Source organism: Grampus griseus, assembly GCF_964374135.1.
Source record: "Grampus griseus genome assembly, chromosome: 21".
NCBI classification, from domain to species: domain Eukaryota; kingdom Metazoa; phylum Chordata; class Mammalia; order Artiodactyla; family Delphinidae; genus Grampus; species Grampus griseus.
Genome location: NC_139015.1, coordinates 17,204,230 through 17,231,846, shown reverse-complemented (window position 1 = coordinate 17,231,846; position 27,617 = coordinate 17,204,230). Strand labels below are relative to the sequence as shown.

General features: G+C 40.2%; 1 protein-coding gene across 5 annotated transcripts in view; it reads left to right on the top strand.

Moving 5' to 3' along the window:
* SLC7A2 (solute carrier family 7 member 2) overlaps window positions 1-19,542 on the top strand; it is a 73,834-nt gene extending 54,292 nt beyond the window's left edge. For 4 of the 5 annotated variants that reach the window (XM_082680436.1, XM_082680433.1, XM_082680435.1 and 1 more), the window contains exons 8-12: window positions 7,429-7,531; window positions 9,960-10,165; window positions 11,179-11,345; window positions 12,075-12,183; window positions 14,310-19,542. In XM_082680436.1, the coding sequence (XP_082536562.1) occupies window positions 7,429-7,531; window positions 9,960-10,165; window positions 11,179-11,345; window positions 12,075-12,183; window positions 14,310-14,506 (782 nt within the window). In that variant the 3' untranslated portion in view covers window positions 14,507-19,542. The remainder of the gene's footprint in view (window positions 1-7,428; window positions 7,532-9,959; window positions 10,166-11,178; window positions 11,346-12,074; window positions 12,184-14,309) is intronic. The other variant, XM_082680437.1, reaches the window with a different exon arrangement.
* Window positions 19,543-27,617: the final 8,075 nt, after the last annotated feature.

Genomic DNA, 27,617 nt, shown 5'->3' with positions numbered 1-27,617 from the left:
TAAATAGTGCTGCGATGAACATTTTGGTACATGACTCTTTTTGAATTATGGTTTTCTCAGGGTATATGCCCAGTAGTGGGATTGCTGGGTCATGTGGTAGTTCTACTTTTAGTTTTTTAAGGAACTTCCATACTGTTCTCCATAGTGATTTTATCAATTTACATTCCCACCAACAGTGCAGGAGGGTTCCCTTTTCACCACATCCTTTCCAGCATTTATTGTTTCTAGATTTTTTGATAATGGCCATTCTGACTGGTGTGAGGTGATACCTCATTGTAGTTTTGATATTTCTCGAATAATTAGCGATGTTGAGCATCTTTTCACATTCCTCTTGGCCATCTGTATGTCTTCTTTGATGAAATGTCTATTTAGGTCTTCTTCCCATTTTATGATTGGGTTGGCTTTTTTTTGATATTGAACTCCATGAACTGTTTGTATATTTTGGAGATTAATCCTTTTTCTGTTGTTTCATTTGCAAATATTTTCTCCCATTCTAAGGGTTGTCCTTTTGTCTTGTTTATCATTTCCTTTGCTGTGCAAAAGCTTTTAAGTTTCATTAGGTCCCATTTGTTTATTTTTGTTTTTATTTCCATTATTCTAGGAGGTGGGTCAAAAAAAGATCTTGCTGTGGTTTATGTCAAAGAGTGTTTTTCCTATGTTTTCCTCTAAGAGTTTTATAGTGTCTGGTCTTACACTTAAGTCTTTAATCCATTTTCAGTTTATTTTTGTGTATGGTGTTAGGGAGCATTCTAATTTCATTCTTTTACATGTGGCTGTCCAGTTTGCCAAGCATCACTTATTGAAGAGGCTGCCTTCCCTCCATTGTATGGTCTTGTCTCCTTTGTTGTAAATTAGGCGACCATATTTGCATGGGTTTACCTCTGGGCTTTCTATCCTGATCTATATTTCTGTTTTTGTGCCTGTACCATATACAGTCTTGATTACTGTAGCTTTGTATTATAGTTTTAAGTCAGGGAGCCTGATTCCTCCAGCTCAGTTTTCTTTCCCAAGATTGCTTTAGCTATTTGGGGTCTTTTGTGTTTCCGTACAAATTGTAAAATTTTTTGTTCTAATTCTGCAAAGAATGCCATTGGTAGTTTGATAGGGATTGCATTGAATCTGTAGGTTGCTTTGGGTAGTATAGTCATTTTCACAATATTGATTCTTCCAATCCAAGAACATGTTATATCTCTCCATCTGTTTGTATCATCTTTAATTTCTTTCATCAGTGTCTTATAGTTTTCTGCATACATGTCTTTTGTCTCCCTGGGTAGGTTTATTCCTAGGTATTTTATTCTTTTTGTTGCAATGGTAAATGGGAGTGTTTCCTTAATTTCTCTTTCAGATTTTTCACCATTAGTGTATAGGAATGCAAGAGATTTCTGTGCATTAATTTCGTATCCTGCAACTTTATGAAATTCATTGATTAGCTCTAGTAGTTTTCTGGTGGCATCTTTAGGATTCTCTATGTATAGTATCATGTCACCTGCAAACAGTGACAGTTTTGCTTCTTCTTTTCCAATTTGTATTCCTTTTATTTCTTTTTCTTCTCTGATTGCTGTGGCTAGGACTTCCAAAACTGTGTTGACTAAGAGTGGCAAGAATGGACATCCTTGTCTTGTTCCTGATCTTAGTGGAAATGTTTTCAGTTTTTCACCATTGAGTGTGATGTTTGCTGTGTGTTTGTCCTATATGGACTTTATTATGTTGAGGTAGGTTCCCTCTATGCCCATTTTCTGGAGAGTTTTTATCATAAATGGGTGTTGAATTTTGTCAAAAGCTTTTTCTGCATCTATTGAAATGATCATATGGTTTTTGTTCCTTAATTTGTTAATGTGGTCTATCCCATTGATTGATTTGTGTTTATTGAAGAATCCTTGCATTTCTGGGGTAAATCCCACTTGATCATGGTGTATGATCCTTTTAATATGTTGTTGGATTCTGTTTGCTAGTATTTTGTTCCAGATTTTTGCATCTATGTTCATCAGTGATATTGCTCTATAATTTTCTTTTTTTGTGATATCTTTTTCTGGTTTTGGTATCACGGTTATGGTGGCTTCATAGAAAGAATTTAGGAGTGTTCCTCCCTCTGCAATTTTTTGGAAGAGTTTGAGAAGGATCGGTGTTAGCTCTTCTCTAAATGTTTGATAGAATTCACCCGTGAAGCCATCTGGTCCTGGACTTTTGTTTGTTGGAAGATTTCTAATTACAGTTTCAATTTCATTACTTGTGATAGGTCTGTTTATAGTTTCTAATTCTTCCTGGTTCAGTCTTCCTGGTTCAGTACCTTTCCAAGAATTTGTCCATTTCTTCGTGATTGCCCATTTTATTGGCATATAGTTGTTTGTAGTAGTCTCTTATAGTCCTTTGTATTTCTGTGGTGTCAGTTGTGATTTCTCCTTTTCCATTTCTAATTTTATTGAATTGTGTCTTCTCCCTTTTTCTCTTGATAGCTCTACTAAGGGTTTATCAATTTTGTTTATCTTCTCAAAGAACCAACTTTCAGGTTTATTGATCTTTGTTATTGTTTCCTTCATTTCTATTCCATTTATTTCTGCTCTGATCTTTATGATTTCTTTCCTTCTACTGACTTTGCGTTTTCTTTGTTCTTCTTTCTCTAGTCGCTTTAGGTGTAGGGTTAGATTGTTTATTTGACATTTTCCTTGTTTCTTGAGGTGAGATTGAACTGCTATAAACTTCCTCTCAGAACTGCGTTTGCTGTGTTGCATAGGTTTTGAGTCATTGTGTTTTTGTTGTCATTTGTTTCTATGTATTTTTTTATTTCTTTGATTCCTTCAGTGCTCTCTTGGTTATTTAGTAGTGCACTGTTTAGCCTCCATGTATTTTACAGTTTTTTTCCTGTAATTGATTTCCAATCTCATAGTATTATGGTCAGAAAAGATGCTTGATATGATTTCAGTTTTCTTAAATTTTCCAAGGCTTGATTTGTTACCCAAGATATGATCTATCCTGGAGAATATTCCATGTACACTTGAGAAGAAAATGTATTCTGCCACTTTTGGGTGGAATGTTCTATAAATATCAATTCAATCTATCCACTCTGTTGTGTCATTTAAAGCTTGTGTTTCCTTAGTTATTTTCTGTTTGGATGATCTGTCCATTGGTGTAAGTGGGAGGTGTTAAAGTCCCCTACTATTATTGTGTTACTGTCGATTTCCTCTTTCATGGTTGTTAGCATTTGCCTTATGTATTGAGGTGGTCCTATGCTGGGTGCATAAACATTTATAATTGTTATATCTTCTTCTTGGATTGATCCCTTGATCATTGTGCAGTGTCCTTCCTTATCTCTTATAACAGTCTTTATTTTAAAGTCTATTTTATCTGCTATGAGTATTGCTACTCCCGCTTTCATTTGATTTCCATTTGCATGGAATATCTTTTTCCATCCCTTCACTTTCAGTCTATGTGTGTCCCTAGGTCTGAAATGGGTCTCTTGTAGACAGCATATATATGGGTCTTGTTTTTGTATCCATTCAGCCAGTCTGTGTCTTTTGGTTAGGGCATTTAATCCATTTACATTCGAGGTTATTACCGATATGTATGTTCCTATTACATTTTCTTAATTGTTTTGGGTTTGTTTTTGTGGGTCTTTTTCTTCTCTTGTTTTTCCCGCCTAGAGAAGTTTCTTTAGCATTTGTTGTAAAGCTGGTTTGGTGGTGCTGAATTCTCTTAGCTTTTGCTTGTCTGAAAAGCTTTTGATTTCTCCATTCAATCTGAATGATTGCTGGGTAGAGTAATCTTGGTTGTAGATTTTTCTGTTTCATCACTTTAAGTATATCCTGCCACTCCCTTCTGGCCTGCAGGGTTTCTGCTGAAAAATCAGCTGATAACCTTATGGGGATTCCTTTTTATGTTATTTTTTGCTTTTCCCTTGCTGATTTTAATATTTTCTCTTTGAATTTAATTTTTGTCAGTTTGATTAATATGTGTCTTGGTGTGTTTCTCCTAGGGTTTATCCTGTATGGGACTCTCTGTGCTTCCTGGGCTTGGGTGACTATTTCCTTTCCTACGTTAGGGAAGTTTTCCACTGTAATCTCTTCAAATACTTTCTCAGACCCTTTTTTTCCTCTTCTTCTGGGACCCCTATAATTTGAACATTCATGCGTTTAGTGTTGTCCCAGAAGTCTCTGAGATTGTCTTCAATTCTTTTCATTCTTTTTTCTGCTCCTCAACAGTTATTTCTACCATTCTGTCTTCAAGCTCACTTATTCATTCTTCTGCCTCAGTTATTCTGTTATTGATTCCTTCAGTGTATTTTTCATTTCAGTTATTGCATTGTTCATTGCTGTTTGTTTGTTCTTTAGTTTTTCTAGATCTTTGTTAAACCTTTCTTGTATTTTCTCAATCTGTGCCTCCATTCTATTTCCGAGATTCTGGATCATCTTTACTCTCATTACTCTGAATTCTTTTTCAAGTAGATTGCCTATTTCCTCTTCATTTATTTGGTCCTGTAGGTTTTTACCTTGCTCCTTCATCTGTGACATATTTTTTTGCTGTCTCATTTTTTTTTTTTTTTTTTTTTTGATGGGTGGGATTGTGTTCTTGTCTTACTGGTTGTTTGGCCTGAGGCTTCCAACACTGGCGTTTGTAGGCTGTTGGGTAGAGCTGGGTCTTGGTGCTGAGATGAGGACCTCCAGGAGACCTCACTCTAATGAATATTCCCTGGGGTCTGAGGTTCTCTGTTAGTTCAGTGGTTCAGACTTGGAGCTCCCACCACAGGAGCTTCAGCCCAACCCCCGCTCATGAACCAAGATCCCACAAGCTGCATGGGGTGGCAATAAAAGAAAAAGGAGAACAATAACAAAGAGTAAAAAATAAAATTAGACTAGGAAACTAACAGATATGTTAGAAAGAATATAAAAATAAAAATATAGGTGAAACAACTTTTGGAAGGTAAAACAGAACCACAATAGTAAAAAAGAGGAGAAAAAAAAAGGTGGAAAAGGCCTTGGCTGTGGGGGCAGGACTTAGGCAGGGGCCGGGTTTTGGCAGTGGGTGGGGCCTATGCTTAGGACCCACAGAGCTGGAAAAGGCCCTTGGGGGGGGGTGGGGCTTAGGCGCAACAGAAGAGGTCCTGGCTGTGCCTCTGGTCTCAGAGGGTGGGGGACCCGGCCTGAGAGCACAGCAGGCTTCTTGGTCTGAGTCGGAGGGGCAAACACCCTCTGCTCCTCTCCTGCTCCTCTGGTCCTGGAGGGCCCCTCCCGCCTGCCTCTCCTGTTCTCCCCCAACCTCCCTCCTAGCCCCCAGGAGCAACACGGCCTGGAGGGGCCCTGTGAGGGTGTAGGACCTGCCTGAGAGCCGGGCCAATTGGGCAGGGGAAATGCTTAGCACATTCCCCCTTGATCCGAGTCCCTGAGGGTCCCTCCAGGTGTGGGAACCCCGCCCCCTTCCAGCCACCCCTCCAGGGCACTGGTCCTGTCCGGCCTCCACTTCTCTTCCCCCCTCAGTCCCCCTGCGTCCTACCGGTTCACGTGGGGATTCCATCCATCTCCTTGGGCGTCAAGGTCGCCCACCAGCATCCAGCAGGCACCCTAGTTGTCCAGATTCTTATTCCATGTGGAAATTTTCAAAGAGAGTTCACAGATCAAGAGAATGGCCTAAAGCCCCTGTTATATGGAGGAAGAGAAAGACTTTAGCCAGCTTTATAGATAAAACAATAAACACTCTTGGTAGTAGAAATTCAAACCAAAAAATGATAATTTTGTTGAGGCTCTGAATTTTGGGGAAATTAGATTAGAGAACACTAATGCTTAATTATGTATGAAATGGGATTCTTTCAGAGTCAGAAAGTATTTGCCTAAACAACTGCACTTTATAATGTTTTGTAATAAATTTGGCACTTTATTAGATGTATGTTGGGAGGTCAAATCACTTATTTTCTCAGTGCTTAGATTTCTGCCCCCATAAAATGAAGGTTGCACTAGATGATTTAAGGCCCACTTTACGATTAAACAGTGCATTATGATATTAAAGATAGTTCATAAATCTTGACAAAGAACAACATATTTTATTTACTCCATAAAAGCTTTTTTTTTCCAGTAAAATCTTGCCCATTAATTCTCTACTATGTATTCAGAATTTTTTTAAATGTACTCTTCTTCCTTCAGGAAGAATTTAATTTGCCAGCATAATAAGATATTGAAATTAATAATTAAAAGAAGATAATTGTAGCATTTTTAATGCTCTAAAATATTATATTTTGTTATTCTGTAGTCCCACATCTTGCTTTGCTTGTTTTTAACTTAAATCAGAGAGCTTGTATGGATAATTAATCATTTTCTTCTGTTTTGGCTACCTTGTTTTGGTTATCTGTGGTTCTTACAAAACATATTAAAATTTTAATCTGATGTATAACTATACTAGCAATGGAGATTTTTCAAAGTAAGGCATGGGGTATATTTAAAGAAACAATGTGCTATTATAGAAGGGGCACGGGCATGTTGGTTTAGCTGGAACCCCGCTTCTACCTACTAGTTGTAACCTTGTTAAGTCAGCCTGTCTGTAAAAAAGAGGATAATAATCCTGTTAGTTAAACCATGTGAAATTGCTGGGGTTTTGTTTAAAAACAGTCAAATACTGCGCTATAAAGCTGAATCTAAATAATTTCCCCTGTCTCACAGGATTATTGAATTGAAGATAAATGCAGATCATAGAGATAGAAAGCTTGCCGAGGTGTCTGGAACACCCCATGAGTGGAATGTGGTATTTTCTACTTATTATGATAGGGACAACTATTTGGTAAATTCAAGTTAATATCATCACTATTTTGATGTTTCAATGGAGAAAAAACGTTGCTAAGTGCAAGTTGACTATTCAACTGTATAAATTATACTTTGCCTCTTAACATTATTGGGGCCTGGGGATGGGTCACAGATCGCTCAAATTTAGTCAGATTGTGTGGTTTTAATCAGAGTAGAATTTAGCTACTATCAGAAACATAATTTAATTGGACATTATTTTATTCTGTAGAAGATATAACTCAGAATGCAGATGGGAATTAAAATGATTATATAACATCTATAATGAAAGCTCTTCTGTTCGAATTCTTTTATGTTTTTTTAAAAAGGAGCCGGCCAGTATTTCCTAGCAGTGTTTTCCTTCTGAAACATCAAAGGAGAGTATCCTGTCATATAATATTTTCACTCTTTGTCAGGCCAATATTTTTTAAGTAATCAAAGTAGATGTGTTTTGTTAGATAGACAGCCGAGGGTTTTTGAAGTTCTATTATCAGTTTGTATGACCTCAAGAACATCTCATTAACTGTGAGAAATACGCTTTCTACACTTTGACTTACCATTGGCACTAAAACAAAAAAGTGCCCATCACTTATCCCTGACTTGAAAGTTATCAACTGTGTGGAGTTTTCTCACAGGCTGTTTTCCTCCCTGTTCTTTCTTTTCCCAATAGCTGTGATGGCATTTCTTTTTGACCTGAAGGCCCTCGTGGACATGATGTCCATTGGCACCCTTCTGGCCTACTCTCTGGTCGCAGCCTGTGTTCTCATCCTCAGGTGAGTTGTCCTCATTGCCGGATGGTTCTGAAGAGTGTGTGTCATGTGGGGCCCGGGGAAAATTAGGGCTCACTGACCTTGCTTTCAAGGAGCTAGCTGTCTCACAGAGGTGAGAGGCCGTAGACATACAAATGTGAGTACAAAGCATAATTAGCATACTTGGTCCATAAGCAAAGAATCAACTAAAATTGAGAATTACCAAAGGTAGGCCTAATCTGTGTGAACAACAAGTTCTCATAATGTATAAAAACACTTAAGAATACTGTATTTTTTATCCCAGTGATCCAGCTGCTAAGCTTTTATGCTAAAGATTTAATCAAAGAGGCACACACAGATATATGCAATAGTGAAAAAATTGAACTAAGCTGAATATCAGTAGTAGAATAGTTAATAAAATAGATAATCGACAAGGTCCTACTGTGTAGCACAGGGAACTATATTCAATATCCTAAAATAACCATAATGGAAAAGAATATGAAAAAGAGAATATATATATATATATATATATATACACACACACACACACACACAGACACTTTGCTGTATACCAGAAACTAACACAACATTGTAAATCAACTACACTTCAATAAAAAAAAAGAATAGTTAAATAAAGAAGGGTACATTTATCATTTGACTCTTCTAACAGCAAATAAAATTATATTTAATTATATGGAGAAATATATCAGTTTCTGGATGCAAAGCTATATGTAGCATCTGAATTTATTTAAATAGTAACGTACATTTACACGAAGAAATGATTTTTGCATATATATACACATATTTGCATTTATACCTGGCTGAAATTGTACCAAAATGCTAGCAGTGATTCATACTGAGTAGTGGTGTAATGGGTGGCTTCAGTTTTCTTCTGTGTACCCCCCCTTTTTGTGTATTTTTTTCTCGGTGAGCATATTTCTTCTTTGGATGGGGGACAAATGTTACTTTTAAGTTTAACCAAAGGCTGCTCAGAGGGAAAAGACCACACTGGGGAGAATGGGCAGATACTAGGAATTGAAGCAGGCTGATATCTTGATGCCAGCTAAAGGGGAAGGGGATCAGTGATAGAGGAGAATGGGTGGGAGGTGGCTGTATGAGATGAGGGAAATGAGGCCAGAGAGACAGGTTACAGTGAGGCCTTTGAAGGCCAAACCGAAGGCTGTATGTTACTCTGTAGCTGATATTTAACCAGAGTTTCTGTGCTGTTTTTGTGAACTGCATCTCCTTTGGACATAGATACTTCCAGAATAATTATCCTGTTGTCACACTTGCCTCACTTTAAAATGTAGCTCTCAACGAGATATCATCTCACATCAGCCAGAATGGCCATCATCAAAAAATCTAGAAACAATAAATGCTGGAAAGGATGTGGTGAAAAGGGAACACTCTTGCACTGCTGGTGGGAATGTGAATTGGTTCAGCCACTATGGAGAACAGTATGGAGGTTCCTTAAAAAACTACAAATAGAACTACCATATGACCCAGCAATCCCACTACTGGGCATATACCCTGAGAAAACCAAAATTCAAAAAGAGTCATGTACCAAAATGTTCATTGCAGCTCTATTTACAATAGCCAGGAGATGGAAACAACCTAAGTGCCCATCATCGGATGAATGGATAAAGAAGAGTGGCACATATATACAATGGAATATTACTCAGCCATAAAAAGAAACGAAATTGAGCTATTTGTAATGAGGTGGATAGACCTAGAGTCTGTCATACAGAGTGAAGTAAGTCAGAAAGAGAAAGACAAATACCGTATACTAACACTTCTATATGGGATTTAAGAAAAAAAAATGTCATGAAGAACCTAGGGGTAAGACAGGAATAAAGACACAGACCTACTGGAGAACAGACTTGAGGATATGGGGAGGGGGAAGGGTGAGCTGTGACAGGGTGAGAGAGAGGCATGGACATATATACACTACCAAACGTAAGGTAGATAGCTAGTGGGAAGCAGCCGCATAGCACAGGGAGATCAGCTCGGTGCTTTGTGACTGCCTGGAGGGGTGGGATAGGGAGGGTGGGAGGGAGGGAGATGCAAGAGGGAAGAGATATGGGAACATATGTATATGTATAACTGATTCACTTTGTTATAAAGCAGAAACTAACACACCATTGTAAAGCAATTATACCCCAATAAAGATGTTTAAAAAAATAAAATAAAATAAAAATGTAACTCTCTTCGGCATCTAATGTACATAACTTTCTAATCAAGTGGCTATCAGAGGAAATTCAGAGTTGCTGCAGATATTCTGCTGAGCAGGTGTGCGGCTTGCTTCAGTACATTCTGGGGCTGCAGCCACAAGACGTGTGGATTTACTGCACCAGCTGTGAATGGAAATGTCTCTCTTAGAGTTTCAGATGCTCGTTTCATTTGGACCAAGTGTCCGTTGAGAATAAAGACACATGCCTTTATTTGGGAATAGGTACCAGCCTGGCTTATCTTACGAGCAACCCAAATATTGTCCTGAGAAAGAAGCTCTGGGATCGTGTGCCAACACTGCCTCCAAAAGCGAGTCCCAGGTCACTGTGCCGCCAGGACAGGGCTTCAGCCTGCGAACCCTCTTCAGCCCCTCGCTTCTGCCCACAAAACAGTCGGCTTCTCTCGTGAGCTTTCTGGTAGGATTCCTTGGTAAGTCCCCTTCAACTGTGTACATTATAAAGACCCAGCAGGTATATGTAGGTAGAGCAGGTATGATGTGAAAGAGGATGAAAGAATATGTTAGCACTACCCTCAGTCCTGAAATTTGAACCTAACTGGTCACTGGTCATTGAGCTCATCTCTATATTAGCAGGATAAATTGCTTATATCTTGGTAATTGAAGAAGAAATTCCCTAAGGTGAGAGTGGCAGAAGTACAAAATTGGTCCATTTTGTCAGCTGCGAGGGTGCTTCCTGTGTGAAGCAAAGTACACCTGGCAATAACTGAACGGAGACCCAAGGAGACTGCGAGGCAATGTAGCAGATCCTGTTTGCTCACCCACAGTTACGTAATCATGCATGTTTTCAGAAACACTTATTGAGCATCATTAGTGTGGCCAGAACTCTGCTGGGTACTTGGGATATCAAGAGGGATGGTCCTTGCTCTCACTGGGTTTTGCAGAACAGGACTGTTGGCGGCAAGCTAAGAGCAGTACAGGTTTCTCTGAGAGCACGTAGGAGGGACCCCTAATGCAGACTTGATGGTCAGAGAAGGGTGGGTGGGCGGTGATGTCGCTCTCTGAAATAGGGAGAAAAGGTGCAGATCATATATTATTTGTTTACATAAACAGTCAGTGTTTACAACAGCTGAACATGAACAGACCTGCTTTTCCCATTTGAAAAAAGGGAAGTAGCCACCCCGGACAACATCCCATCAATCCACGTGATCTCATCTGAGACTGTAGCCCATGAGCCGAAAGGCAAGATGGTAGTGCCCAGAGGGGAGGCTGGCTTCTAAGGGGAGACAGTCATGAGTCAGCGAGCTGTGTTTCTTAAATCAGGGAAATTAGCCATTTCTTCCCAGAATAAAAATGAAGAATTTTAGTATTTGGCAGAGCAGATCTAGAAAGAACTTGATGTCTTATCAAAATAGACTCTTTGAACATAGGGGTCTGAGTGAAGGGCGTGTGCTGATTTTGTTTCCCGAACCTGTCACCTCTGCAGCATTTCTCATTTTGGGCCTGAGTATTTTGACCACGCACGGAGTCCACACGATTGCCAGGTTGGAAGCGTGGAGCCTCGCTCTTCTTGTGCTGTTGCTTGTTCTCTGCGTTGCCATTGTGCTCATCATTTGGAGGCAGCCTCAGAATCAGCAAAAAGTAGCCTTTATGGTACGTGTCATGAGGATTGGAGATCCTAAATATTATGCACATTTTCTCTTGTACGTTAGTTTTTGTGAATTGTTTCTTTAAAAAAAAAAGCACTTCCGATGACGTTAACCAATGAACAAGAGTGTCACAATTCTTTGAGATGCTCCTTTTTGTCTAAAGTATTCTTTTCAAAAACTTGAATGTGCCCCTATCACATTATTCTATATAATAGTAAACAAATTTCTTGTCCGATATTCTGAAGTGTCAGAAGAATAACTAGAATATTTTATTTTGGAAATTCAGTACCCTCCCAGGAAGATTATTTCCACCAAAAGCCCTTCCACTGCAAGTGAAATTATCTTGTCCCATTTGAACTAAGAGTAGGATCCCCCTGAGATACCATGAGTAGCCAGTTCCAGAGGCATGCCCTGTTGATATCTGGACTAAACCGGTACACCCTAAAGTAAACGAAACCTTGAAACCAATCGCATCTTGGTGATGATGCAGGTGTTAGCGGGCTGGATAAATCCTCTGTTGCTTTGGGCTGCAGTAAACAATGTGAAATATGGTGTTCCTTTTAGTATTCTCAAGATGAGTGGCCTTTATTCAGGTTGTCCTTTTTGTGAGAATATAAACTTACTGACACAGTGTGAAAGTATGTATGTCAAATTAGTTGCCACCACGTCGAAATAATTTGGGGAATGTGCTTTCAAAATTTGAGTATATTTAAGAAGATATTTCCCCCCTTAGGTTCCATTCTTACCATTTTTGCCAGCCTTCAGCATCCTGGTGAACATTTACTTGATGGTCCAGTTGAGTGCAGACACCTGGATCAGATTTAGCATTTGGATGGCGCTTGGTAGGTCTTTTAATGTTTTTGCTTTCTGAACGTGGGCTCTCTTTTTCCAATGTCATGCACTGTGATTAGAGAAATGCATCCACTCCCCCTTCCTAGAAATAAAGACTTTTTTTCAGTTTCTTCCTTTCCCAATTTTTAGAACATCTGAGTGCTTACTTTTCCAGATACTTTTGGAAAATTCAGTTCTCCCAGTAGCCCTGTAAAACTCCACAGGTCCTATTTTTTCTAACTTCTTGAGTGAGAAAAATGAAGCCCCTAAAAGTCAAGGGATCTAAATTGCAAATGGCAGCCCTAGAGTCTGATTCCAAAGCCAGTTCCTTCCAGAGTACCAGTGGATTTCTGGCAACATTTTGAATGTGCTTATATCAAGAAATTTCTTTTCTGATACCAGAATGCCTTGGGGTGGAATTTGGCATTAAATAACATGAGTGAGCTTATTTATATCTATTCTGCACTGTTCTCCATCATGACTTCTTCAGTTTCCTATGTGAAGATTGACTTAGAAATGAAGAGTTTAACTTTGTTGTAACTGAAGCACTGAGCACCAACTGTCTTTAAAAATATGAACTGAAGTGGCTGAAAGGTGCAGCAGTGAGAAATGAGAGCTAAGTCTGCATTGGTTTTGGTGGCCTGAGGAGTTTGAGAGTTGATGCTTTTTGACAGTCCTCCCATTGGCTTAATAAGAATGAATCTCTTATTATGAACGAATGAATCTCTTTTGTGGCTGTAAATTAACTTACTTTCAGTCTCAAGCCACCAACCCACTTGAGTTGATAGGAGATTTAACCTGGTCAGTTTTGCCCATCCCCACCCATCCCCACACTAGAGTTTTGCCCATATTTGGGGGATCTGACACTGTGTCAAGGAATTGGGGTGCATCAAAGGCTATCCCTCCACGCAGGTTACTCTGGAGTATTCTCTCTGTCACTGTGGCCACTTCTGATAGGTGGCTCTGTTGCATCAGGGCCAGGATCCTGACGGGAATCACTTGCCTGTCGGCTCTGCCCTCCATAATGTACCACAAAGCCATTCCTTTGTGATCTCGCCACCTCCCCAGGTGCTGCCAGGAAGCTGAGCCCAACCCCCCGGGGAACAGGTCCATAGAACTCTCTCCCCTACTCTGAGCCCAGAAGAATCTCTTTGTAATCTGGTGGACAGCTTCTCTACCCTTCCTGCCTTTCCAAAAGCCACTGCTTCTTTCTTCAAGTCGTAGCTCACTGAGGTTTAATCATGTACTTGACCTTGGTGAAGAGCATGAACTACAGAGCCAGACTCTCCACGTTTCAATCCACCCCTGCCATGTATTAGCTGTGTCACCTAGGCCATGTTATACCCCTGCTTCTGTGCCTCAGTTTCTTTGTAAAATGGTGATAACAGTACCTTTATTTGAGGACAAGGAAGGTTGGATCTTCAAACCTCGAAGGACACGAGAGGAAATAGAATCACTCCTAATAACTGGACCTACCAAAATACTCATTGGTAGCCTGCTTCCCATGATTTTACATGGGAAAATTATAATGCATTTCACATCAACCCAAAACGCTCAACCAATTTTTTAAAATATAGCTACAATACAGCAAAATGCCTACATATCTTGCGAGAATACTTCAAACATTTCCCTCTGATCCCCAGTCAGCGTGGCTGATAATAAACAGTTGGCCTAGTACACAGTTTTTCATCCTCTCCTGGTGACAGTAACGTGTGTAAGGCACACCCGTGTCCCCTGTTCACACAGGGCATGCTTTCCAAAATATCTGACTGTGTCTTTGTTAACCCGCCACTTGTTTTGGGGGATGTATATGAGATTTTTCCCCACAGATCCTTTTGTTTAGTGTAGTGTTGAGTGTTGAGAAAGTAAAAAAATTTTTTTTCTACATAAACAAATGAAAAATCTTTATTGAAAAAACATGCATATAAAGATTGCAGGTTAAAAAGGAAGAAGCACATTCTATTGGGAAGATGTTTGTCAGGGACCTTTTATGGGATATCCTGTACTTGCATTCCGTCCTTCTAAAACAGCACAGAAAGAGAAGGCAAAAGGCACTATTAAGTTCTGTATTAAATTTTCCATATACAAACAGCCATTTTCTGACACACCTAAGACACTGATTTTTTTTCTCTAAAAGGCTTCCTGATTTACTTCGCTTATGGCATTAGACACAGCCTGGAGGGTAATTCGAGGGATGACGATGATGATGAAGATATTTATTCAGACAACATTAATGCAGCGACAGAAGAAAAATCTGCCATTCAAGCAAATGACCATCACCAAAGAAACCTGAGTTTACCTTTCATATTCCATGAAAAGACAAGTGAATGCTAGTACCTGCACGAGCAGAGCTGGTCCACAGTCTTCACGTACATATCCTACATGGAGTGAACCATGACGGACGTCATCGTCATGCTAGGTTGTCATCGGTTTGCTGCAGACACAGTTCACCCTAATTTATACTTACTCGCCTGGACAGCACCTCCTCAGATGGTGAATTATGCATCCAGGGAAAACACCCTGAGCTCGCTCCTCGGTGATGAATGTCCCCCAAATAGTGGGATTGTGGGAGTGTGTGTGTGTATGTTTGTATATGTTGGGGAATATCAATGTTAAAAGTTGTTGGTGTTTTACTATTATTGTATTGCATTTTTCCAGTGTTGTCATTAATCGGTAGCATATACTGCACATACTGAAATGGAGATAATCACGGAATAGAAAAATATTTTGTATGTGCTGGGTGTGGTTGGGGAAATAGCTGTTGCTTTTCCTTATTAGGCTTTATTAATGTCAAGTTAGAACATGCTAAAAATGCATTTACCCATCACAGTGTCTGTCATTGGTCTGGAGTAAGAGGAGGGGATAGGAAATGAGCCTTTTCTACAACTTACAAATGCCAGCAGTGGCTTTAGTACAGATTTTTCTTCCGTGAGGTGTGACAGTTTGCTAAAACCTTCGCCAATAGGAGTGTTCGTGTCTGCCGGGCTGCGCAGGGCAGGAGTGGCCCTCTGTGTCATCAGATGTCAGGCACCCCTTTGAACTGCTGTCTTCTTTGAGAACAGTGGTCCTCAAATGTGAGGCCTTCACCTTCTGTGAATGATATATTCCCCCCTGCCCTGTCCCAGTCCAGTCAGAGGCTTGGGAGAGGTAGTGTGATCTACTTGGGACCCTTTGTGCTAGAGAGTGAGCGCGGTCCCCATGGGCAGGAAGCTCATGTAAGTGGCAAAGATGAGGAGATGTTTGAAGATCAGAGTAGACTTGTGCTTGGACAAGTAGACCCCAAGCACCCCTGTTTTAAAAGTCAGTTAAAATAAGCCAGTAGAATCTCCCAGATCACACAATTGGTGGAATGATTCATACTTTTTTCCATTACTTAATAAACAATCACAGTTCAACTTTTTTTTCTAACTCAGTAGCAAATTCTCTTTCTACTATATGCAAAAAAGAAGGAAAAAATGAAGGGATACAAGGAACGAAAATTCCCCTATTCTGATTTTAAAGTGCCTATTCGGTTATTAAAGGGCATTTGACCCAATTTTAGGGGTTCAGATCTAATTTGCCTCTGATGTTTCTTTTGGAAACAGGGATGTTTTTCTTCCCCCATCCCATAAATTGTTTAGCACTTTTTATTTCATTTATTTTTAAATGACCACACTAAACCTATTGATACAAGCTCTAGTATGCTACAAAAACCCATCAGTGGTCGGGGAATAGAATATTTTGGTAAAATACATGATCGTTTAAAACGTCAAGCTGAAAAATTAACCAAATTGAATTAAAGCCATAGAAACACAATAACCTTTGTATGAGTAAATAGTTTGTTTTTAAATGTAAGATTCTATAATTACTGTATTTTACTTAATAGGGTTCTCTAATAGTGGACTACTTATCTGCAGTGTGTTTTGCTTCTCATTAATTATTTTTCTTACAAATAATTATATGGTTCACTAGATGAGACTGAGTCTAAACACTTACATATGTATGGGTTCTATTTCCAGGAAGAACATTATCAAGCCCAGGTGACCAGCTTACTCCAAAGGCAAGGAACACATTTATTTTCTGACAGCTTTTCCAAGAGATGTCACTTTATTTTTTTCATTAAAAAGCAAGTTATGATTGTTGAGGAGTTTATTGTGATTAAATATCCAATAAACAGGTAGAAGGCCTGGGTTTCTGGCTGCTAGTGTTGTAGCATCTCTGACATAGGACTCAGTACTAACATTCCACAATCTCCAGGGTGCACACGGTAAAATCTGAAGCCCAGAATTCTTTGAAGCTGCATGTTTTACTGGAGAGGAAGAGTTGGCTATGCAAGGGGTAAAGTATTTCTGTAAGCACTGTGGACCTAATCATAAGTCCTTGCTGTTATTTGCCGTATACTGAGAAGCCTTTTTTTCTGAAATCATCCTAGAACAGGCCCTTCACACAGGGAACATGAAGAATTTCATATGTGAATATTAAAACTTTTACTGTAACAATATTAAGAAATTTGTTTAGAACATGACAGGCAGCTAAAACTATTATGCCCACTGTGTTCAATTAGGAGCAGAATTTAGTTAAAAATTATTTTTCTACCTTGAAACACTTTACAAATACAAATATCTATGAAAAGATGCTTTGTCAGTGACTATGCTTTTTTTCTGTGAAAACTCAAATGTATGTTCGTATGTATGTGTGAGTGTGTACAGATACACGTATATATATGTGTGTGTATATTTCAGATGTCAGTGTAGAAGTCAGCTGGGTTTAGGATGGGGTTTGGAAATAATACTGTTGTCTAGATTTTAAAAACCCAACTGATGGAGGAAAAATAATGTTTTATATTGATAGGTATGCTTATGCAAAATTTTTAGGTTTTAAACTATTTTGAAATATATAGCGATTTTATATGTGTAATATTTTCTATAGATAGATTCTTTAAGAAAGATATATTTATAATGTTTCTAATATGAAATCACTGAAGTCTGGTACATTATACCGGGAGCGTTATAATCTGAAATGGAGTTGGGGGCGGGGGCATTGGGGGATTTCTGTTTATTGCTTCTGCTGCACCTTTTCTGACATTTCTGTCTTGGTTTGTGCTTATTAGGAAAAGCCAGTACTACCAGGTCTTTTATCACCTCTCTGTCCCTGCATTTGAATTTATAACCTTTTGAACAAAATTTTGTTTTTACTTTCCTAGGATTGCCAAAATGTTCTGTACAGGTTTTACTAGTAATCAGTCACACTTATATAAAGTCCTTTTCAGAAATTAAAAAATACATATACGTTCTCTTAATTGTGACTGAGTAAAAACAGCTTGAATTACCTTTCTTTTTTGCCCTAGGAAATATGCTCTCTGAACATTCTCAGTGAAAGACTTTAATAATAGCACCTTTATTTTATACTCTTAAAAAAGAAAGATGATTTGTGAATAACATACAAAGGCCATGCCTACCCTATATTTAACTAGGTAGCTATGCAAATCCAAGTTTAAAAAGTATTTATGAAAAAATTTAGAACTTCTGATGTATACTGCTTAATCACATTTTCCCCAGAGATGACTATCAAGAAAAGACCAAAACATCATTTGAGGTATTATATACATTAATGAAAAACTAATGATGATATCTATAAAACTTTACTGTCATCAACCACACTTGGTAGAAAATATGTTTCAGAACTACCTTCCTTTAAAAGACAAGGGCCTGTCTTCTTCAAATTTTTCTGAATAAAAGATTTTTAAACTTCTTTTATTTTAAATATTAGCCAAAATATCTTCTAAGTCCTGGGTATTTACAGGTAGACGTTAAAATCTTTTGAATTAGAATTTGTATTTACCAAACTATTTTCGAAACATATTTGAATGCAGGGAGAATAAGGAAAAGTAATCGCCCGCCAATGCTGGTAGTGCCAGAGGGAGCAGGTTAGTCTTAGCTTTTTTTCCTCTTAGATCAGCACATTCTGAGATTATAAACCACATGATAAAATTGTGCCAAGATTCCAACTCTGACTTACCTGTGATGTTGCTTCTGATGCTCTCTGTCTGGGCTTCTCCTGATGTGCTTCAAGCGACAGTACAATTCAAACTAAAAACACAATGTCCACAGAATTTTAAAGGATTGGGTTTAGAGTGTGCATCATGGAATATTAATATTCACATGATTAGTGTGAATTTCTTGGGGGGTTGTGATTAACTGGGTTTTTTGGTTTGTTTTTGGTTTTTGACTAGTGCCAAAATAGTGCCTTCTCTGTATATTTTCTACCTACGTTTTCTAACTTGTCCTAAAATATCAAGGGAAGAAGTACCAAAGTTCATGTAGGAACTAATGCCATCACAGGTCATTTTTCAGACACGTAGATGTGAAAATGAGGTTGCTTGACTTTGTTGTTTAGCTGAGTTTTTTTTTTTATCTCCTTGTATATCATATTTAAACATTTTTTAATGGCTTTCTGGTTTCTGAATTTTGAGAGGCCTGATCTGTTATTGTTGTTGGTTTAGTGGTTGGTTTTCATAACATTCATTATTGTTCGTATGTACACAGTTTAGTCATGTTCATTTCAAATGCATTTTGTTATGGCTCAACCCAATGGCAACCCTGTTTGCTGGGAGCACTATCTTCGCTTTTATTCATCACGGCTGAAGCCACTGCCATAATCTCTGGCCTTAAAGAGCCTTCACTGACCACTGACAGCAGCTCCACGGGGTTCATAACCAAGACCCTGGGTCAGGCAGACTGCAAAGTATGAGCGTCTATAGCTACCCCGTTGGTGGGGGCTTGTGATGACAGGGTAGGATAGGAAGTGAAAGACTTCACATGAAACTAAGGTAGTTGGGGGTCCTTAATTTCAGCCCCAAATAGCCCATGAGTACAAGGTAAATGATAAGGACCAAGGAACCTCTATGACTCATGGAAAGGATGGCTGCTTCCTGGAACTGGCACCACTGCAGTTTCTGCACCAGCACTAAGAGCCTTGGGCAGGAAAGTGCGTGGGCCTCGGCTCAGTTGGTCAAGAACCTTGTGTTGCCAACAGGACAGGTTTCTCTGGCCCGTGCCTGGTTAACAGGCTCTTCATCTTTGGTGCCCAATTGTTTCATTGCTTTATTTTGTTATCATTGTACTTAATAGAAGCTGTTGATAGGGCCTAAAGCCCTGCAGAAATTCTATGTCTGTAAAAACCAACAGATACATTGGTCTTGGGCGAATATAGAGATTTTTTTGTGTAGTAGGTAACTTTAAATTTAAATGTCTTTAATGATAATCAGTGTTCCTTATTACTTATAAAGTTGGATGATTTTTTAGAATTTGTAATGAATACAAACTGCTGCTGCTTTACCACTGTAAAATATGCTTTCTAACATGACCATGTATTTTTAAAATAAATTTTAATACGACTTATAATAGTGTGGTATGCATATGTATCGCACCTACCAAAAGCATACATTTCACACTTACCTAATTTAAACTGCCTTTTTATTTAGGAAGCTTTACAGCTGAGAAATATATCAATAGTACAATCTAAATGGAAACAAATCTACTGTTGAGGATATTCACCTGGCAGCCTACCGTATGAATACCGTCCTATAAAATAAAAGAGATGTCTCCACATATACTCAATCCTCATGGCACATTCCAAATAATATCAGTTGCGCCTGAAGCATGCCACCCCAGGACCACACACCTGAGATCCTACCACTTCAACTGCCATTTATTTAATGGACCAATCTCTTTGACATTGCTTTTGTCTGCAAGAAGCCCCTTGAGGGGCTTCCCTGGTGGCTCAGTGGTTGAGAGTCCGCCTGCCGATGCAGGGGACACGGGTTCGTGCCCCGGTCCGGGAGGAGCCCACATGCCGCAGAGCGGCTGGGCCCGTGAGCCATGGCCGCTGAGCCTGCGCGTCCGGAGCCTGTGCTCCACAACGGGAGAGGCCGCAACAGTGAGAGGCCCGCGTACCGCAAAAAAAAAAAAAAAAAAAAAAAGAAGCCCATTGATATTCTTCCGACCAAATCATAGCTTTTAGTAATTGGCGATCAGTTACGTATAACTAACAGAAATTTTGTACGGTATAGTGAATAAATATTTACCAACTTCAGCCCTCTTTACCCTTTGATGGGGAGGGAGGAGTCAAAGAGTTTTCTAACGTGGCTCTAAGTTACTTAAAATTGCACATCTCCTAAATTAGCTTGTTTAATTTTGAAATGTCATTGTGTACACACTTAATTGCTATTGGCTTTTATAAATTGGAGGGAACACCATGGTGAATTGAATAAGCTTTAGTATCAATTTAGCCTGCATTGAAAACCAAGCTAACACGGCAAAGTAGTTCCCAAATAGAAGCCTAAAACCTAATTTAGCTACTTGTTGGCTGATTAGTATTGTTAACTAGGTTTTGAGGCCCCGCCTCTGTGCTGGCACCATGGGATCAGGCTGCAAAGTGTGAGCAACTATAGCTGCCTCTGTTGAGTGGGGTCTTGGGATGACAAGACCCCAGTTGTCGGGCTGTGGGTCCAGCCAGGAACTTCTGGAGATAGGACCACCATCTCCTTAGTGTTCTTTAAAGAAGGCCACTGATAGACTTCCAGTTTAGGAAGCCAGTAGATTGCTGACTGTGCTGGTAAGTCCCCATCTGTCTGTGTGGAAAGAGTGATTCATTCATCCCAGAAAATATCTCCAAAAAATTCTCAAAGGACATAAAATAACCATTATCACATTATCTCAACTTGTCTTTTAAAGTAGGTCAAAGTATGGGTGAAACAGTCTGGAAAGAAACTCAGCTCAATACTGATTTACTTACCTGAACCTTTCTTAGTAACAGATTCACAGCCAACTCTTTGATATTTTTAGGTATCAGAGATTCCAAAAGTCATAGTCTCTGGTAAAGAATCCCTGTTACTCTCTACTAAGACTGGAGCAGTCAACATGAAGATAGAAACACAAGACAGAGACTTCCCTACCCAGGAGAACCATACAGCTCAGGGTAGGGCCAAATCTCCATGATGGAGAGCAAGCTCATTTCTGGGCTCTGCATTCCCTAACCTACAAGGACCACAGCATCCTCAGGATTCAGATTTCTGGGGTTCCCCAGAGGCTGAGTCTCCAGGTCTCCAGGATCTTCCCCCATCCACTCACTAATGCCTGATATTTCTTCAAGCAAAAACCAAGAGCTTCACTGCCCTGGAAGAAATCAGACTTAAAATGTCAACATTCTTGGAACATTGACTAAAATTGGCCCAACTTGTGAATGACTGACAGCAGATGCTTTTCAAAAAGTGAGCATTTAGAGCAAGTAAGCAGGAGAAAGCAAATAGGCACAGGACTGTTGAAGCAGGAAGGAGGACACCACTGAGTAAAGAAAGGAGAGGAGGGAGGTTTTCGAGTCATTTACATTTTAGCTGATAGTTGTCTGTCTTCCCCTAGCCATTTGGAGGTTCTCGTAACTAGCCAACAGGTGGAACGTCTTTACAGCATGCCATATCCTGGAGCTAGGAGAGTAATTTCTCTTGGCCCATTTTAAGTAGACCAGGGTTCTGGGATCCTTACCTTACTCCATGGTGTCTCTTGATGAGTGGATCTGAGAGCATCGAAAATGTCTAGCATTTATACTAGAATGAGATTCTCAGAGCTATATTTAAACCACTAAAGTTAGCGCCTGCTCAAACCTTAAACGCTAATTTAAAAAATCACCTTAGGGCTTCCCTGTTGGCGCGGTGGTTGGGAGTCCGCCTGCCGATGCAGGGGACACGGGTTCGGGCCCCGGTCCGGGAAGATCCCACATGCCGCGGAGCGGCTGGGCCCGTGAGCCATGGCCGCTGAGCCTGCACGTCCGGAGCCTGTGCTCTGCAATGGGAGAGGCCACAACAGTGAGAGGCCCGCGTACCACACACACACACACACACACACACACACACACAAAAAGAAATGTGTTTCTACAGACGTAAGTCTATAAGCGCAGCCTGCTCCCCACCCCTGCATCACACCGGGAGATCTCGCTCTCCCATTTCCTGATTTTTGCTTCTCCTTCTGCTATTTTCCCCTTTTCTCTCCAAGTCTCCATTTGTTAAGCCAATGCCAGGGGCTGCTGCCCTTGCTCTTTGGAGAGAGGTGATGACGCACTGTCGCTAGGATAAAGCTGTGCCCTCCCAAGTACGACAGTGGTTCCCTGGACGCAGTTTTATTTTCATTTTCAATTATTTATTTTTTGACACATACTATTATGTTCGTTTCAGGTATACAACATAATGATTCAACACTTAAAGGCTGTTTTTAAGAGGCTGGTTCTGTGTCGTCAGCTCCTCTTTTCCAGCATCAGGAAGTTGCTGATGATTCACGGGAGGCTTGGACCCCCTGCTTTGTTCCATCACTGAGCCACCCCACGCTTCATGAGGTTGGGGGGTCAGTGGACTGCAAACACTAGAGGCCAGTGTAAGAGTGTGCTGGACGGAGCAGACAGGCATCCGTTAAGAAAGAAAGAAAAACTGGCTGTTGCAGGTTATATGATCGTTTATCTAAAAACCCAAGAGGTCAACTGAAAACTATTTAGACTGAATAAGAGGGTCCATTACGGTGACCAAACACAAGCATACAAAAAGTGATCATGCTTTAGGAAACCAGGCTTCAAGTAGTATTTGACTTACAGCTGTAAGGCAATGCTTATTTTAATTGGCCAATGTTACAGCAATTGTTGGAGAAAGAATGGAGAAGATGAACGCAAACAGAGAATCTAATAATAAAATTCCTTCTCACCCTAGAGACAAAGCAGATGGATTTTTTAGTGAAATACAACCTATAAAAAATACAACTTTGGCAGTTTCATTTTTCAAATTTGGAGGCATCTTGTGATTGTCTCATTCAAGGATAGTAAGCCTTGTGACAATCCTGGAAAGCCCCTATATCTCTTGTAACCCTCGCTCCCATCCCAACAGACTGCATTAGTTCCTAGGGCTGCCATAACGAAGTACCACAGACTGTGCGGCTTAAACAACAGAAATGTATTTACTCACAGTTCTGGAAGCTAGAAGTCAGAGATTAAGATGTCAGCAGGGTTGGCGTCTCCTGAGGCCCAGATCCTTGGCCTGTAGATGGCTGTCTCCTCCCAGAATCTTCACACGATCTTCCCTCTGTGTGTGTGTCTATATCCAAGTTTCCTCTTCTTAAAAATAAGAATACCAGTGATACTGGTTTAGGATCCTCCCTAATGACCTCATTTTATTTAATTACCTCTTTAATTACTCTTATTTAATTACCTCTTTAATTTACCACATTTTAAAGTACTAGAGGTTCGGACTTCAACATCGATTTTTTTTATTGCAGTATATTTGATTTACAATGTTGTGTTAATTTCTGCTGTACAGCAAAGTGATTCACTTATATATATATATATGTACATCCTTTTTTATATTCTTTTCTATTATGGTTTATCCCAGGATATTGAATATAGCTCCCCGTGTTATACAGTAGGACCTATTGTTTATCCATCCTATATGTAATAATTTGCACCTGCTAATCCCAAACTCTCACTCCATCCCTCCCCCACCTCCCTCCCCCTTGGCAACCACAAGTCTGTTCTCTATGTCCGTGAGGGACTTCAACATTTAAATTTGGGGGGACGTGGGGGGACACAACTCAGACCATAACACAGACCTAGGATAAGTTTAGACATGTAAATTTAGCTAAAGTATATGTGACAGAAGTTTGGGAAAATACAATTCCAAAATTATTTTCTATATACCAGTTAACCAATTTGAAAATATAATGGGGGAAAATTTCATTCATAATAGTAAAACAAATACATAAGCAAGTAAAAATAAGAACTAAGTTTAACAATTAACAAATAAGACTTACATGGAAAAAATATAACTGTGTTTATAACTATATAAGTGCTTAACTATAACTTAACTAGTAACTACACACACATGTCTATACACATACACACACACACATAGGTAGCCCAAATTTAGCTAAAGTGTATTTGACACAAAATACACTTAAGAATGCAGGCTTGGGATTACAGAATTTCAAAATTGTTGTCCTAATACCAGCATTCACCAATTATAGAATATAATGGGGACATAAAAATAGATTTGAACAAATGGAAATATATATAACTTTATGACACATTCTGGGATAGGAAGACTTAATATTGTGAATATGACCATTCTTCCCCCAAATATAAATTCGATGCAATCATAATCAAAACACAAAGTTTTTATGAAGGTTAACAAAGTGATTTCAAACTTCATCTGGAAGAGAAAATGTACAAGCATAATTAACATAAGATCAATGATGGGGGCATCCCTTGTCCAAACAAATAATAAAACATACTATAAATCAGTACCAGTTAATGCAGTGTGGTGTTTCTATAGGTATAGATAAAAAGATCAATAGAATAAAATAGACAAAACTGAAACAGACCCATGTTTGTGTATAATTTAATACACACTAAAAGTCAATTCAGAAAGATGGGAAAAGAACCAATCATTTAACAAATGATAATGTGCCACTCATCATCCGGTTGGAAACATAAACATAAAATTAGATTTGTAATTTGTGAACCAAAACCAAAACATGACAGATGGATTTAAAGACTAAACAGACCAACAAAATTGTAAAAGTTTTAGATGAAAATATAGAACACGTAATTTGCTGATTTGTGGCAGAGAAGGTCCATCTAAGGGGATCTACAACCCAGATGCCATGAAAAAAATTACTGAAAAATGTAATTGCTAAACATTTGTTGTATTTCTTAAAGAAAGGCACCATTAGCAAAACTAAAACACAAGCAAAGGATTAGGAGAAAAGTCTGCGGTATATATAACACCTAAGAGCTTATTATCCAGAACATATTAAGATTCTACTATAGTAAGGAAAGAAGAAAAAGAACTCAATTTTCAAATACAAATGGCTAATAAAAACATAAGATGCCCATCCTCAATAGTAATAAAAGGAATAGGAATTGAAATAGCATAATGAGATCCCCCCCCCAGGTTGTTAAAATTGAATAGATTAGTCACGTCCAGGACTGGTGGGTGGGAAGAGATGCGTAGGCTCATGGGCTCCCAAAGAAAGTAGAATTGGTTGTAAATAGGAACAGCTTTGTTGAATTGGCAGCATTAATCAAAATTGCTGAATATCATGGCTTTGGCTGAATAATTTCATTTTTATCTACGTATCTGTGTTATAGAAATACTCATGGGCATAAAGCTATCTGGATAAGGACAGTTATTGCAGCATTTTTTTGTAAAGGAGTTTTTTAAAACAACCAAAGTATCTATAAACAGGAGCAACATTTGAACTATGGTGCATCATTACCATGAAATACTTTATAGCTAGAAGCGTCGGGGACATGGAAGGGTATGTTTATTATTTTTATCATTTCCTGTCCTATATAGTTCTGTGGTGGTTTAAACTATTTTTTAATGGATTAATTAATTTTGAAAAAAAAGGTCTTTTTGAAATAAAAGGAAACACAGGTGGAGTAGCTGAGTGCAACCCTCATTAATGTCAACTCTCTTCATATGTGGTGCCTTTTGGTCTCTCTCTCTCTCTCTCTCCCTCTCTCTCTCTCTCTCTCTCTCTCTCTCTCTCTCTAGTAAACAAGCAGCAGAGGCTTGTGGGAAAGAGCTGCTGAAGGATTCTGGGCTCTCCTTGTGTCTGAGGCTCCCGAGGATTCGAAATGTTCACGCCAGCCTGCGTTCAGCTTTTAAGGATTCATTACAATTTTGGCTGTTTTCTTTTCACGGCTACTTCTACGGCAGCCACCTACTCCTCCCGACTCCTTCAAAGGGTGGAGCAGACTGTGTGTTCCCTCTCTCCGTGGAATGGGCTGCAATTCCGTCCACCTGGCTGTTTTGCCATCTTAGCTCTCTGTTTTCAAGCCTATCAGGTAAGTCACAAAGGACTTGCCTCCCGTCTTGGGAGTTTCTGAGGAGTGACTTTATGGTCAGGGGGCCCTGTTGGAAAGCTTTCACTTCTAGTGATTTCAACAGCTCATTTTAACCAGTAGAGTGAGGATTCGACCCAGAGACATGGGTGTCAGACAAAACCTGGATTAAGACTTCCTACCAGTCTGCCTTTGGGCCGCCTCATCCATAAAGTGGGGCTGAAACTAACCACACAGCCTCCCTTGTAGGTTTGTTGTTGATACAAGGAACAAGAAATGCATGTTGGGGGTTTTATGCTCTGTGTGGAACACGGTAAGTTCCTAATTAATGAGTATTACTTTCCAGAAACTGGTGGTAGATGCAAAATTTAATAAGACGCATTGTTTGCCCTTGAACTCAGGAGGGTGCAGGAGAAAGAAGCACAACCAGATTCACCGCTAAGTCCTGCATTTTGTTGCAGCTGCTACCATGAAGTATTTGTACTAGGGAAGTGCTTAGCCCTGCCCGGAGCAGGTGAGGTCTGAGCTGAGCCTTGTAGGATGAGCTCGGCCAGGGGTTGGGGGTGGTGAGAGGGCAGGCAGGTGGTGGAAGGAGGAAGGGGACTCTTGGCGGCAGAGGGGGCAGCAGGAGCAGTGGACCCCCGCGGGCGCTGGGCCGAGGGCGCTGGGAGCGTGCTGTTGGTGTGAAGGGCAGGACCGGGGAGCTGTAGATGCCTCCACCTCCCAGCCCCGGGGCCGGAGAACTCTGTAGCGGGAGCCTTGCTGGAGAGCCTTTGAAGGGTTTTTAGTTGGGTTAGAGTTTTTTGAGAGTTGCATTTGAAGATCAGTCTAATAGCTGGAGAAAGAATGGATTGAGGCGCAAGAAGGAGGGGCAGGGAGACCAACCAGGAGGCTGTGACCCCTTGCTGATGACAGACGGTAACATCGTGAGCCGGGGCGAGGAGGGAGGGATGATGGCAAAGTGCGGCGGCCTTGACTCATAGCCGGCAGGGAAAGCCCGTAGGACGTGGGGGCGTGTGGAGTGAGGGACAGGAGCTGCAGACAGAACCCCAAGCCCCAGCACAAGAGGGAAAGCCAAGGTGTCAATTTCTCGGAGTCCGGAGGGGCCCCTGACGCTCCAGCTTGGATCTGTTTTCTGGCACAGTCCCTCCTGAACGCTTAATCGAGTCGTATGTAGGGCAATGGGACTTCTGAATAAAAGAGGAAGGAGAAATTTCTCCAAAACCTCTTCCAGGCACCGGGGAAGAAGCTGGCCTGCCGTGGGCCCCTCTGAAGGCAGAGCAGCCTCCCCACTGAAGCCCCAGGGCTCTCACGTCTCAGCTGCAAGACAGACGCCGTGTCCAGCAGGTACAGGGCTCGGTGCAGAGCCGGGACAACCGAGGGCAGTGGTCTTGTTAGTGAGAGCCAGTGAGAGACCTGCTGGGAATGAAGAGAAATACTTAAGGGGCGCTTTTTACAGACAGAGCATTATAGCTGCACTTGAGCTGGTGGGCAGAGCGCTGGTGATGTTTGGACAGCTACGGTTAAATGTGACCCCATCAGTACCCGCAGGATTGCGCGGGGCCTGCCTGAAGTCGGTAAATTT